The following is a 12611-nucleotide window of genomic DNA, read 5'->3' as shown; positions in this document are numbered from 1 at the left end:
TCTCCCTCTTCTCTGCATATGCACACTCTCTATAATTATTTTTTAAAATTTTCTCCTTACTTATTTTTAAATTTCTTTTCATTCACTGTACATAATTACAGTATACAAAATGGATTTTCCTATCCAGAATACACTGTATAGGCTCAAAGATATTACTATATGATCTTCAGCAAATAATTTTTCATTTTGTGTTTCTTTTTTCCCCTGATTCCCTCCCTCTCACCTTCTGCAATAGTTTTTGAGAGATTTTTGCTATAGGGTATGTGCTTGCCAGAGAGACAGAGAGAGATAGAGAAATAGAAAGTGAGAAGTCACTCCTCAGGGGAGATGGCCACAGGGCACCCCTTCTCCTCCATTCTCCTCTCACACATGCACACTTATCCTGCATGAGTTTTAAGCCACCAGGTCCAGGTCTTGAACCATGGTCAACTATGTGGGAAACAAGTGACATAATTATTTTCCTATCTGCTGGTCCTCTCTGCAATAAATTTTAAAAAGTCTATTGAATGCTAGTAGAAAACATAGGATGACATATTACACACTTAGGGATAGAAAAACTTCTATGATTGACTCAAAATCTGGAATTAATAGGGTAAAGATTAACAAATTACTTTATAATAATTATAAGCTATTTTAAAGATTAAATAGTAGTGGACCAGAAGATGGCATGGTGATTATTGCACTGGACTCACAAATGACCCATTGCAGTTTGATTCCTAGACCCTGTGGCTTGAAAATCAAGCAGGGCATGTGTGTGTGCATGCCTAAGATCCCGGGAGGAGGATGGTGGAGTAGGGTTTGGGATATGGTCATCCTTCTGGGAGTGTGTGGGGGGGCAATATTTCATGTCCCTTTCACTGTCTTCTTTCTCTCTGGTAAGCACACATGCCCTAAGATAAAAACCTCTAAAAAAGCTAATTATTAAAAGGGGTGGTGACTTTGAGTAATTACCAAAAAATAAAATTGATAAGTCAAGAAAAATTATTTTCCAAGTGGTATACTTAGTGTCCCTGCAGAGCAAGAAATATTAAGAAAAACAAAAATTATTAGAAAAACAAGAATTGCTATCTCCTCTGTGTTGTATGTTTCTTTTCCTTCTAGGAGTCAACGTTTTAGGAATATGGACAGTGTCTTGGTGGGCACTAACTCCAGTACTGAACAGCCCATCTCATTCTACCTCACTGGGATTCCTGGCTATGAGAATGTCCATCACCTCATCTCCATCCCCTTTTGCGTTCTCTATCTGATTGCAATAGTGGGCAACTGCACCATCCTTCACATCATCCGTACCAATAAGAGTCTCCATGAACCCATGTACTATTTCTTGGCTATATTGTCCCTCACTGACATGGGCATGTCCGTCTCCACATTGCCCACAGTACTGAAAATCTTCTGGTTTGATGCTAGGGAGATTGAAGTAAATGCTTGTATAGCCCAGATATATTTTATTCAAACATTCTCTCTGATGGAGTCATCTGTGCTGTTAGCGATGGCCTTTGACCGATATGTTGCCATATGTGATCCTTTGAGATATTCAAGCAAACTCACTCCACAGTGCATTATTTATATAGGCATCTTCATTGTCATCAGGTGCTCCATTATCCTCCCTGTTGTTCTTGTTCGTATCCCCACGTTTTCCTTCTGTCGCTCCCACGTTCTCTCCCACTCTTACTGCTTACATCAAGATGTTATCAGGTTGTCCTGTAGTGACATATCTTTCAACATTTATTTTGGCTTGTTTGCTGTAGTAATTTATTGGGGTGTAGATTCTCTGGGAATCTTTTTATCATATGCCTTCATCCTCCGCTCTGTCCTAGGCATTGCATCTCAAGAAGGAAAGCTCAAGGCCCTCAACACATGTGCCTCCCATATTTGTGCTGTGCTCATTCTGTATGTGCCAATGATAGGGCTATCTTTGGTCCATCGTTTTGCAAAACACTCTTCACCTATTATTCATATAACCATGGCCAATATTTATTTATTAGTTCCCCCAGTACTCAATCCAATTATTTATAGCATCAAAACAAAGCATATTCGACAAGGGTTCCTAAAGATATTGTTACCCAAAAGGGTTCGGTTTACTCATACTTAGAATGTATAATGATTCTCATGGTTTTGACCTTTTCATCCATCTCCTTCATTCTGGAGATTCTCTGCTTAGAAACTGTTGGTCATAATTGGCACATAATCATTTCAAGATGCATCATAAACTCAATTTGTCTCTTCATGGAATATATTCAATCATTTCTGTCATTATTTTCTATGTTTAAGATATTTCAGAATTCTGATATTGGGAGGTTTAGTAAGAGGGAATTTATTTCATGCAAATAATTTATAGATCTACTTTTGCATTCAGGTTGAAAGAGTAGTCCAATTTTGCATGTTAAAACCAAGACTTAGAAAAGTTATCTTACCATTCTAAGATAACAGAGATAAAATATAGTAGAACTAAAATTGATAATTAGGTATATTTTCTTTTCATTGAGGCAAAATAAACTTTATATTTTGAGTCAAAAAATGGTTAAATGAATGTTTGAGCCTAGAGATGGAATAAATGAAAACATTGCATCTTTTTGGTCTCTTTTCTGCTTCTTCTTTTTCTTTTTTTTTAATCGTCAGAGAGCACGTGTACTTGCCAGTGAGAGAAATAGAGGGAGTAAAGTATAAAGCATTCCTTTAATTGGGTGTGGTTACACTACAATCCCTTTTCCCCCATTTGTCCATCCCATCAGGAGGGGCATGCACATACACACGCCTGTTAAGTTTCTTAAGCTACCAGGTACAAGACTTGAACTGCATGATCAATCACTTGGAGGCCAGTTCTCTTACCACTAAGTTATAAGACAGGCCTGGTTACTTCCATCAGAATGAAATCAGGGAAAAAACAAAACAAAACAAAACAAAAAAACCCTCAGGCAATGACTGCACAATTACTGTTCTTCAATGAGGAAATTCCATAAGAATAATCAAGACTCTACACCAAAGAGACTATATACCCTTTATGGAGTAAGGTAACAAAATATTGGGTTGTCGGAAAAGTCATAATGTATTATTCTGTGTTTTTCTATGCATAATTCTTGGATTTGCACACACTTCCTACTAGATAAAATAAAATTGAAAAAATAAAATTTAAGCAGAAACATGTGAAAAAAAAGATTAAAAAATTAAATTACATCATCACTATAGCTGTGTAAGGGTCATTCAATTTCTCAGGGAGTAAGGAGGCAAAAAAAAAAAAGAGAAAGTAGATTTCAGCACTAAAACTTACAGTAAACATTCTGGTGGGAATATAGAAACCAGATGGAGGCAAATTAGAAAGGAAATCAGGACAAGCAGATGGCATAATGGCTCTGTTGCCAGATTCCCATGTTGTTGACTGTGGTTTGAGTACCAGACCTGGTAGCTTAAACTCACACCGGGTGCATTTGCATGCATGTCCACAATCCTGAGAGGAGAATGGAGGAGAAGGGATTGCACCATGGCCATCCCCTCAGGGACTGATTTCTCGTTTTCTGTCTTTCTATCTCTCTATCTCTATCTTTCTGTCAAGAGCCTGAGTCCTACAGTGAAAACCTCTCCAAAAAAAAAAAAAAAAGAAAGGAAATCATGTTCATACAAATATTATTGTAAATAACCCAAAACTTTTCTTGATTCAATGATAGATAAAAATAACATAATGCCAGTCCTGGATTATGTTTACACCCTTCCTGGTGTACTCAGAGAGGGCTCTAGGTGTGAACCAAGAACCTTCCTTGTTGGTCACCCTGAGAGCCCTGGGTTTTATCAGTGTGCCTTTGTCTGGCTCTCAAAATTCAATATTTTTGTTAAATTCAAAATTTAGCTTTCTATTCTGCCATAAAAAAAAAAGGAAAAAAAACCCCTGGCTTTTGGCAAAAAGTAGAAGAATATGGAAGATTTACTGCTGAGTGAAGCAAGACAGGCTATGAAGGAGAGACATTGCATGTCCCCACTCAATATATACCGAGTGTCCGTACTCTATGACTGAAACTGATTGACAAAAGGATATAGAAACACAGTAAATGGATGTGAATATCTGATACAGTGTGTGTGAAAGAGTAGAGTCTGGGGAAGGACATTTAGAAGAAAAATAGAGAGGCAAAGCATTAATGGGATAAAGAAATGTATTATCTGTTGAAGATAATTTTATGGTTTTATCAACTGGACTAGGAAGAAATGTTCAGACGTTGAAATATTCACTTCATAAGCTAAATAATGTGATTGAATGTATAAAAGAAAATTGAATAAAAATATTAATCTAAAAAAATTAACTTACTAATTAATTCTGATATTTTACTTCCTGGAGAAATAATTTGATTCTACATAGATCTTATATTTTTATGTTTACTGAGAAGATTTAATACATTCTAAAGACCTGTGGTATTAGGACCCTTTGAAAATGTCTTTTTATCATGTCAAACTTATGATTACAAACTTAATCTTTCCACTTTCTTCTGAATATGAAGTATACTATCATCCCTAGTAAGGCTGTCTCCTCTTCCAAGACTAAAAGACACTTTTTGGAGCTCAATTTAGGTATTACGAAAATTTTAAAAGAGAAAGTTTGTGGTATTGTTATCTTTTCTTAATTTATGGTTATTTTAATTTTCTCCCCAGAGGTCATGTGTGCCAGCCAGAGAGAGCGGGAGAGAAAGCAAGTACCCTTAAATGGGGTATGGGCGCTCTGCATTCTCCTCCCCATTTCTCCATCTCATGGGGATTTGGGGCACACACTTGTGCCTGCCATGTTTTTCAAGAGTTTGGGTCCCAGCCTTCAACTATGTGTTCTGCTATGTGGTATCTGGCTCCCTTAACCACCAAGCCAACCCTGCAGTTTTAATATGTAAAGAAAATGAGATGTGATGTTAATCTAGCTAGTAGCTAATAGGCACTTCTTTTCCTTCATGCTGTTAAAGTTTATTCATGATAAAGGCACTATTTCTTTACTTTTATTTTTTTGAGAGAGATTTTTGCTATAGGGTCTGTGCACTCATTAGAGAGACAGAGACAAAGTGAGAAATCATTTCCAGGAGTATGGCCATGAGCAATCCCATTTTCTCTCAAGATTTTGGACATACACACATACACACACACACACACACATGCACACTTGCCCAGTGTAAGTTTTAAGGCGATGGGTCTGGGACTCGAATCATGGCTGACTTATGTGGGAGGCTAACAACATAACCATTACACCTTCTGCTGGTCCTGGCACTATTTCCTAAATTCACTTTATATAGTCTTGTTTTCACCATAGAAGTTCAAGTTCCAGGCCAATCATAGTTGATTACCTTCCATTCTGTTCTAAGTGTAATGCCACTGAAGAAATTTATACAACTTTTTTTTAAGAGGCATCTTTTCTCTTTCTTCTCTAGCCTGACTTGCTCTCTGTCTTCTTACTCTTCCTTTAATGCTAGCTTTTTTTCACTGATTCATGAAGCAAAACTATATGTGCAAAGAAATATGCCTGTATCCTCCTGTCTTCTGTTAGGCAATTGGATTTTTGAGGTGCCATTCCTCAGCTGGGGAGAAAAGAAAGACATGATAAACAACAATAAAAAATGAACATTAGGGGAACCAGCAGTTAGCGTAATGGCTATGTCGCTGGACTCCCACGTAGTAGACCGAGGTTCGCGTCCTGGACCCGGTGGCTTAGAACTCACGCCGGGCGCGTGTGCGTGCATGCCCAAGATCCCGAGAGGAGAATGGAGGAGATTTCTCTGGGGGGTGATTTCTCGCTTTCTGTCTCTATGTCTTTCTCTGTCTGTCTGGTGAGTGCACGAGCCCTATAGCGAAAAAAGAAAAAAGAAGAAAACAAAACAAAACAAACAAAAAAAAAACCTCTCCAAAAAAAAAAAAAAGAACATTAATTATAATATAAGAAAACAATAAAGAAAAGAGAAAAGATTAAAATTTCAATATATGGGGGTTAGCAGGTGATGTGTTGGTTAAAGTGCTGAACTCCCACATGGCTGACAGCAGTGTGAGTCCTAGACTTGGTGGCTTGAAAATCACGCCAGGTGCATGTGCATACATGCCCCCCCCCAAAAAAATGGAAGAGACAGGATTGTAGCATGGCCATTATCCCTTGGGGCATGAGTTCTCATTTTCCCTCTCACTGTCTCTATTTGTCTCTCTCTGGCAAGAGTATAAGCCCTGTGGCAAAAACAAACATACAAACAAACAAACACACAAATTCTATATGTGACAATCTTGCAGAGAGTTTATAAAAAGGAAGTGATATACACACACACACACACAGACACATACACAAGGTAGACATATCTCTTTTGCATTAATTGAGGTTCTGTCAGGAAGCAGAAGTCATGCTCAAACTTAATAGTATGAAGAGTTTTCTGAAGGGATCATTGTAAATATGCAGGTAGGATTTAGAAAAACTACGAAAGCATAGATGAGGACACCCCAGAAAGTTTGTAGAAAAATTTAATCAATGGGTAAATTTGTTTTGGTGCAAACAATTTTTGATACATTTTTCATACATCTTTCATTACATGCATTTTCCTTGAAATTTCTGAAAACCCCTCATATTATGTATTATATATGCATTATTACAGGAAGAAGTTTGATTTTATCTGTAGACTTGAAGTGACAAGAGTATAAAAAAGTTTACCAGAACTAAGAAGTGTAGCATGAGAAGAAAGGGAGCAGGCATAAAATTTCCTTTTCCTAGGGAGATAAAGTGATCATGAGAAAATCATATCAAGAGATTGGGTGAGGAACTGGGGAATCAACAAACACTCAACCTTGTATTCCGAATTCTTGTTTACTGTCAGTCCCCATGGTGAACCGAAAGATGCCAGAAACTAAAGAATAAGAGTAACTGCTGATGCAGTTTATTATGGTTAGATCCAGAGCAAGAAAGCTCTGGAAGACAGACCAAGCATGGTCCTTTCCCAGAAACCACCACACATTTATTTTATTTTATTCTTAAATTTAAATTTAATCACTGTACATCTTTACAGTGTACAACACAGTTTTCCCCAGCATGAATACGATGCATATTGGTCAAGTCAAAGACATTACCATATACATTATTAACAGATAACGTTCATTCTGTTTCTATTAAATGTTTTGTTCATTTTTCCCCCTGATCCCCTCTCTTTCACCCCCTAATACCCACTACTATTATCCACCCTCTTCTATATCGCCTCTATTATCTACAGTTGACCTCCTTGCTATTATACCTTTCAATCTTTCAGTTTCTGCTAGAGTGCAGACATTATGTACATATTAGGTGGGACCACATAATGCCTGTCTTTTATAGTCTGACTTAATTCACATAACATTAAATCTTCCATACTTCAACTCCAATTTCTATAAAATGTTAGGGTTTCATTATTTTGTTTTTATGGCTAAGTGGTATTCCATAGAATACATGTGCTGCATTTTTTTCAATTCACTTATCTTTTCCTGGATGGTTTTTATGTTTAGATCCTTGATTCATTTTGAGTTGCTTTTTTTTTTCTTTTTAATACTGAGAGATAAGGACCAGTTTGAGTTTTCTGCAGGTAGATATTCAGTTTTTACAGCACCATTTGCTGAAGATATTTTCTTTTCCTCACTGGGTTACCCATGCCCTTTGTCTGAACTTTGTATTAGTACCCATGTTCAGGCTTGGTAGTCTAGGAAATGTTCAGAGCTCTAATGGCGAACACTCCCCATGGCATTCTTTCCATCAGATAAAGCATTGAGGATTGAGCTTATGATTTAAGGTTCACAACCAATTTGACAGCATTGGATTTAAGTGTTTTGTTTTCTTCCATTGCATACCTGAGAAATAAATGTGGACACTTCAGGTTCTTTTGGAATGGGCAAGCCCTATAGCATAGTGGATAAGGGAGCTGGATTCCACAGGACTTATGATCAATTGCAACTTGATTCATGGCTCTGTAAGCTTGAAAAACTTGTCAGGTGCTTGTGTGTGTATGGTTCAAATTTTGATGGAATGGAGAAATGGAAAAAAGATTGTGATGTGACAACACCCCATTTAGGTGTACTCTCTCTGTTTCTCTGTCTCTCCATGGGGAGCACATATGTACTCTGGAAATTTTTTTAAAAATTAAAAAATGGAGTTAAACTTTATGTTGGTGCAAAAATGTTTTAAATCCATCTGCAGTTTCTCCATAATATTTTCTATGAATTTTGTGAAGACTTCTTACATAAACCATATGATAAAGTGGTGCATTTGCATTGAATATGGATAGAGCAAATTTACCTAGTCTGTTTTACTGGGGGACATTCTATGGCAATAATCCCCTAAGTTTGAGACCTTGATCCTGTAAAGTTTAGATGATAACAAAGTGATTTAAATTATTGTTAAAGTAACAAAAGTACAAAGAGAATTCTGAGACCATACATGGCCAGTGAGGATAGAAAGACAAAGTAATTTTTCTGGTAGTTTCCTAAGAGGAAGTATGAAGATGGAGACATGGAAAATCCTTGTGTTCAGAAATAAATACTCATTTTATTTTCATAGACTATTAATGCCAAATTTCTTTGGTAATTAACTAAATTTTCTTTATGAGAACTATTACTTCTACTGAGGTAATAAATGCTATCAATAGCATATATTAATACAAAGGTGCCAGGAGATAAGTAAGTTTAAAAACTTTTTCCCCCTTTCTTTATTTCTCCATCTCATCCTTCTTTTCTCTCCCACTTCCTCTTGTCCTCCTTCTAAACTAATTTCTGTAGTAAATGAGACTCACATGACAACCAGAATTGCAACTCATACTTTAGAGATATTTTTATCATTAAAAAAAGTTGCTAGAGGGCACAAACACACACTGGAAAGAGAGAGAGAGAGAGAGGGAGAGTACCACCACCCATTGGGGATAATCATGTTCCAGTCCCTTCTCATCCATTCTCCTTTGGGATTTTGGTCACACAAATGCAGACTTGTTTTTAGCCTTAGCTATTTAAAAGTTAATGTTGTTGACAGACATATAGAAGGATTTATTTCATGACCAAACACTTCTATTTATAGCTAGATCAAAGTTAAGTCAGTCTATTTTATTGCAAAGGATTCTATGGCATAATTTTAAAACTAACACGTTAAAGAATTAGAAACTGTAAGTGATAACTTTGGCTTTATTGCTTATAGTATGATTATGATGAAGGGAAGCCAAATAATTGAGTCTCCTTCCTATGCAGTATTTTTGTGTAGAACTATACTGGAGTCATCTCGAAATCTTTAGTTATAGACTCTACTCTGTCCACAGCTTAAGTCTTTAATAAGTCTCTCATTGGCTACACAATACCTAAAATTTCTTACTGTCTTATTATATTCTGGCTGTAACTAGTGTTTTAATTTGTTTTTAATTGCAGAAGGCATGGGCACTCACCAGAGAAAGACAAAGAGACAGGGAGAAAAAGGAGAAAGAACCCCCTTAGAGCACAATAACATTGCAATCCCTTCTCCATTTCGCTTTCCCATCAGGATTTTTAGCACATGTGCACACACATCCACAGTAGCTTTCGAAGTGGTAGTGTGAGGTTTCTGACTGTAGTTGGCAACATGGGATTTAGTTCCCTTAACCACTAGGTCACAGGTAAGTTAGCATCTTACTCATGTTGCATTACATGATTTATCCCAGACTTTAAGGCAGTACATATCTGAGACTTCTGCACAAAAATTTCCCCCTATACTCCTAAATTTCAACACCGTACTGCAATCTGAAGTGGTGGAGGGATGATATTTGGAAGGCCCATGAATCACAGTGTCAGAACTGACAGGGTTACAGCTACTATCTTGCATTTATTCTGGGGCCTCAAATCTCTATGGACTAAAAGAAGACTTATTAATTCATTCTCTTGCTCTGAGAATTAGGAAACATTCACTCATGACAACAGGAACAATTCTATGAAATATGTGAGACCTGAGAGGAACACAAGTGGAAGGTAACAGGAAAATAAGGGGAGGAACTTGAGAAGCAAATAAGAGGATAGGAAGACATCAGAAGTGTGGGAAGACAGGTTCATAGCCTGATTCAGCAAAAGAGTTTCTCAGTTCAGATCAGGAAACAATTTTCACCAAAACATCTTTATTATTTGTTCATGCTCATAGCATTTAAGTTAGACTCAGGCTTTTCACATATACAGTACTTACATAAGATACTTTACATCATCATGGTAAATGGTTTGTTTCCATAAATGTGTTGTTTACATAGGGTGATGAATTGTTTTCAGACAACAGGGAAAGAATTTCAAAATAAGTTTGGAATTTTACCAGGTGGACTTCAGGGTTCTTTCCAGTCTCAATTACTGCTGGTTTTGTTTTGATCTTATCATTTTTTATTTGCATTTAATTAGTTATTTTTAACACGACTTTAATTATAGCTCAGAGGGCTTAATCCCATTTCATAAATCTTTTAGACTTTCATGTTTAAAAACTAGCTCTTCAAGCTCTACATTGACAATAGTGAAAGGCGCAACATGTGAATGAGTTTGAATAAGATCAGGAGCAATGGAAATTACCCTGTCAAAGCAAAACCATGCTATATTACAATGTACATGGAATAATTGGAGGACCAGAAACTAGTGAATATGTGAGACACAGTGAATGTATATGCTGTGGGAATGTAGGAATATTAATATGGCTGTTCAGATTTGTAACTCACTAAAGTCCCAAGGATCTTGTTCTTTCTTTTGTTAAAATTCCCTTCCTACCCTGAACTCTTTTTTTTTTTTCCTCCCCCAAATTGGTACTTAATTGAATGTAAAGCACACAGGTAGGGTGATTATAAGTGTCAGAGAAATTTTGGAGGAGAGAAAAATATTCAGGAGCAATTCACATCTCCGGCTACGTTAAATTTAATTAGATAAAATAAAGATGGAGCTGATCATTCCAATTTTCACAATATAGCCTCTCTAAATCATTTATGTGCAATACATTCTTTAATGTTTTAGTCTATGAGATAAAATTCCAGAGTTTTCTTATTTCTCTTGCCCTCTCATTGTTCATTGAAGAATTATTGTTGTCTTTTTGTCATAATTGTTGTCACTGCCATCATCATCTTCTTTTTCATCATTATCTTCATTTTGTGGCACTATGTAAAAGGACTTACAAGTATTTTATCCACAATATTTCATTTAATATTCAGCATGGCTTTATCAAATCATCATTATCTTCGGTTTACAGAAGAGGCAACTTTGCTACAGATAGAAAATATCACTTGTCCATAATTTAAAATCAAATGGCATTGGGCCTAGAATATAACTTAGGTTGACGTGATTGCAGAATAATAAAAAAACAAAAACAAACAAACAAACCAAAAACAAAATGAAGTGTTAACAAGGGAGATGGTGAGCAATTGTGTATTTAAAGTCTTAATAAAAGGTCACTGAAGTACAAGATGTCAACTGCTCTCCCAATCAAATATGTCTTCTGGTTTTCAATTAAACTTCATATTTACTTTTCTTCGGAAGTGAGAGACGGAGGTTATAAAATCAGAGTTCTCAGAACTGATGTAGGGTGAAAAAAAAAAAGACAGTTTTTCAAGTCTTGAATATGGGTGAAATTTAGAAAGGAATTAGCAAAAGAAGGGGCAAGATCTGGGCAGTAAGAGTGATAATGAGAGCAAGTATAGAAATAAGGATGATAGAGACAAGCCCAACTTTAGAGAAGTAGTATGTTGGATAATTATATGGCAAAGAGGAAGTAAGGAAAATAGCAAGACTGTTATTATGAGTTGATACATGTACTTAGAATTTAATGATAATATAAACAGACAAACTTATTTATCTCTAGAATCATCTTGTTTGATTTCTTTTTCTTTTTTTCTTTCAGTTCACTATAATTTTATTGGAAAAAAATATATTTTCTAATTTAAATTTATTTATTTACATTCATTCACTACACTTCATTATAGCATATAAAGAGAGTTCCCATCCAGAATACACTGTATATTGGCTCAATCAAGCACATCAACATATGTGTTATCATCAAGAAATAATTTTCAATTTCTTGTTTCTTATATATTTTGATTATTTTTGCCATCCTTGATTCCCTATCTCTCACCCTCTGCCATGTCCCATCCTCCTCCCACACAGTCTCTGGTATCCAAAGTTGTTTTCTATACCTTTTCCCCCCATTTTATTGATTCGTTAATTAACTCAATCTAAATATTTCCAATAGCAAGTGCAGCTGATATATACATATCCACAAACACAAGTCTGACTTTATACATAAACCTCAGTTAGTAGAACGAACATACTATAAAGTAGAACTTAGCTGGGGCTATATAGCTTACTACAGTCATCAAATATGCATTGTTTATAATTAAAAAAAAACCAGTTTCTGTGTTTTTTTTCCTCCTGAAACTTCTTTTTAATTAATTAATTTACATTTATTGCCTTAACATCATCACAGCATACAAAATGTGATTTCCCATCCAGAATATACTGCATAGTGGCTTAATCATTCATGTTATCATCAATAATTTCTCATTTCTAGTATATATATATATATATATTTACCCTTATGTCTGACCCTCTGCCCTTTCCCACCTTCTTCTCACATTATCTCTGGTGTCTACAGTTGTCTTCCATTCCTTTTCCTCCCACATTTTATT

General features: G+C 35.9%; 1 protein-coding gene across 1 annotated transcript; it reads left to right on the top strand.

Annotated features, from left to right (window-relative positions):
• The first annotated feature begins 1120 nt into the window (after nt 1–1120).
• LOC102496401 (olfactory receptor 51G1) lies at nt 1121–6639 on the top strand. Its single transcript, XM_006165961.2, has 2 exons — nt 1121–2058; nt 6594–6639. Exons 1-2 carry the CDS (start codon nt 1121–1123, stop codon nt 6637–6639), a joined length of 984 nt encoding a protein of 327 aa, XP_006166023.2.
• The last annotated feature ends 5972 nt before the right edge of the window (nt 6640–12611 follow it).

The sequence above is a fragment of the Tupaia chinensis genome, unplaced genomic scaffold, assembly GCF_000334495.1.
Source record: "Tupaia chinensis unplaced genomic scaffold, TupChi_1.0 Scaffold144110_1, whole genome shotgun sequence".
Classification (NCBI taxonomy): Eukaryota; Metazoa; Chordata; class Mammalia; order Scandentia; family Tupaiidae; genus Tupaia; species Tupaia belangeri.
The sequence above is the reverse complement of the archived record's forward strand: the minus strand, read 5'-3'. Positions and strand labels throughout refer to the sequence as shown.

Bases quoted from the DNA above. Each gene is read 5' to 3' on its own strand.
- LOC102496401 (XM_006165961.2), top strand. From the start codon at position 1,121: ATGGACAGTGTCTTGGTGGGCACTAACTCCAGTACTGAACAGCCCATC. The intron at 2,059-6,593 runs GTTACCCAAAAG...GCATTATTACAG, and splicing joins CAAGGGTTCCTAAAGATATT to GAAGAAGTTTGATTTTATCT.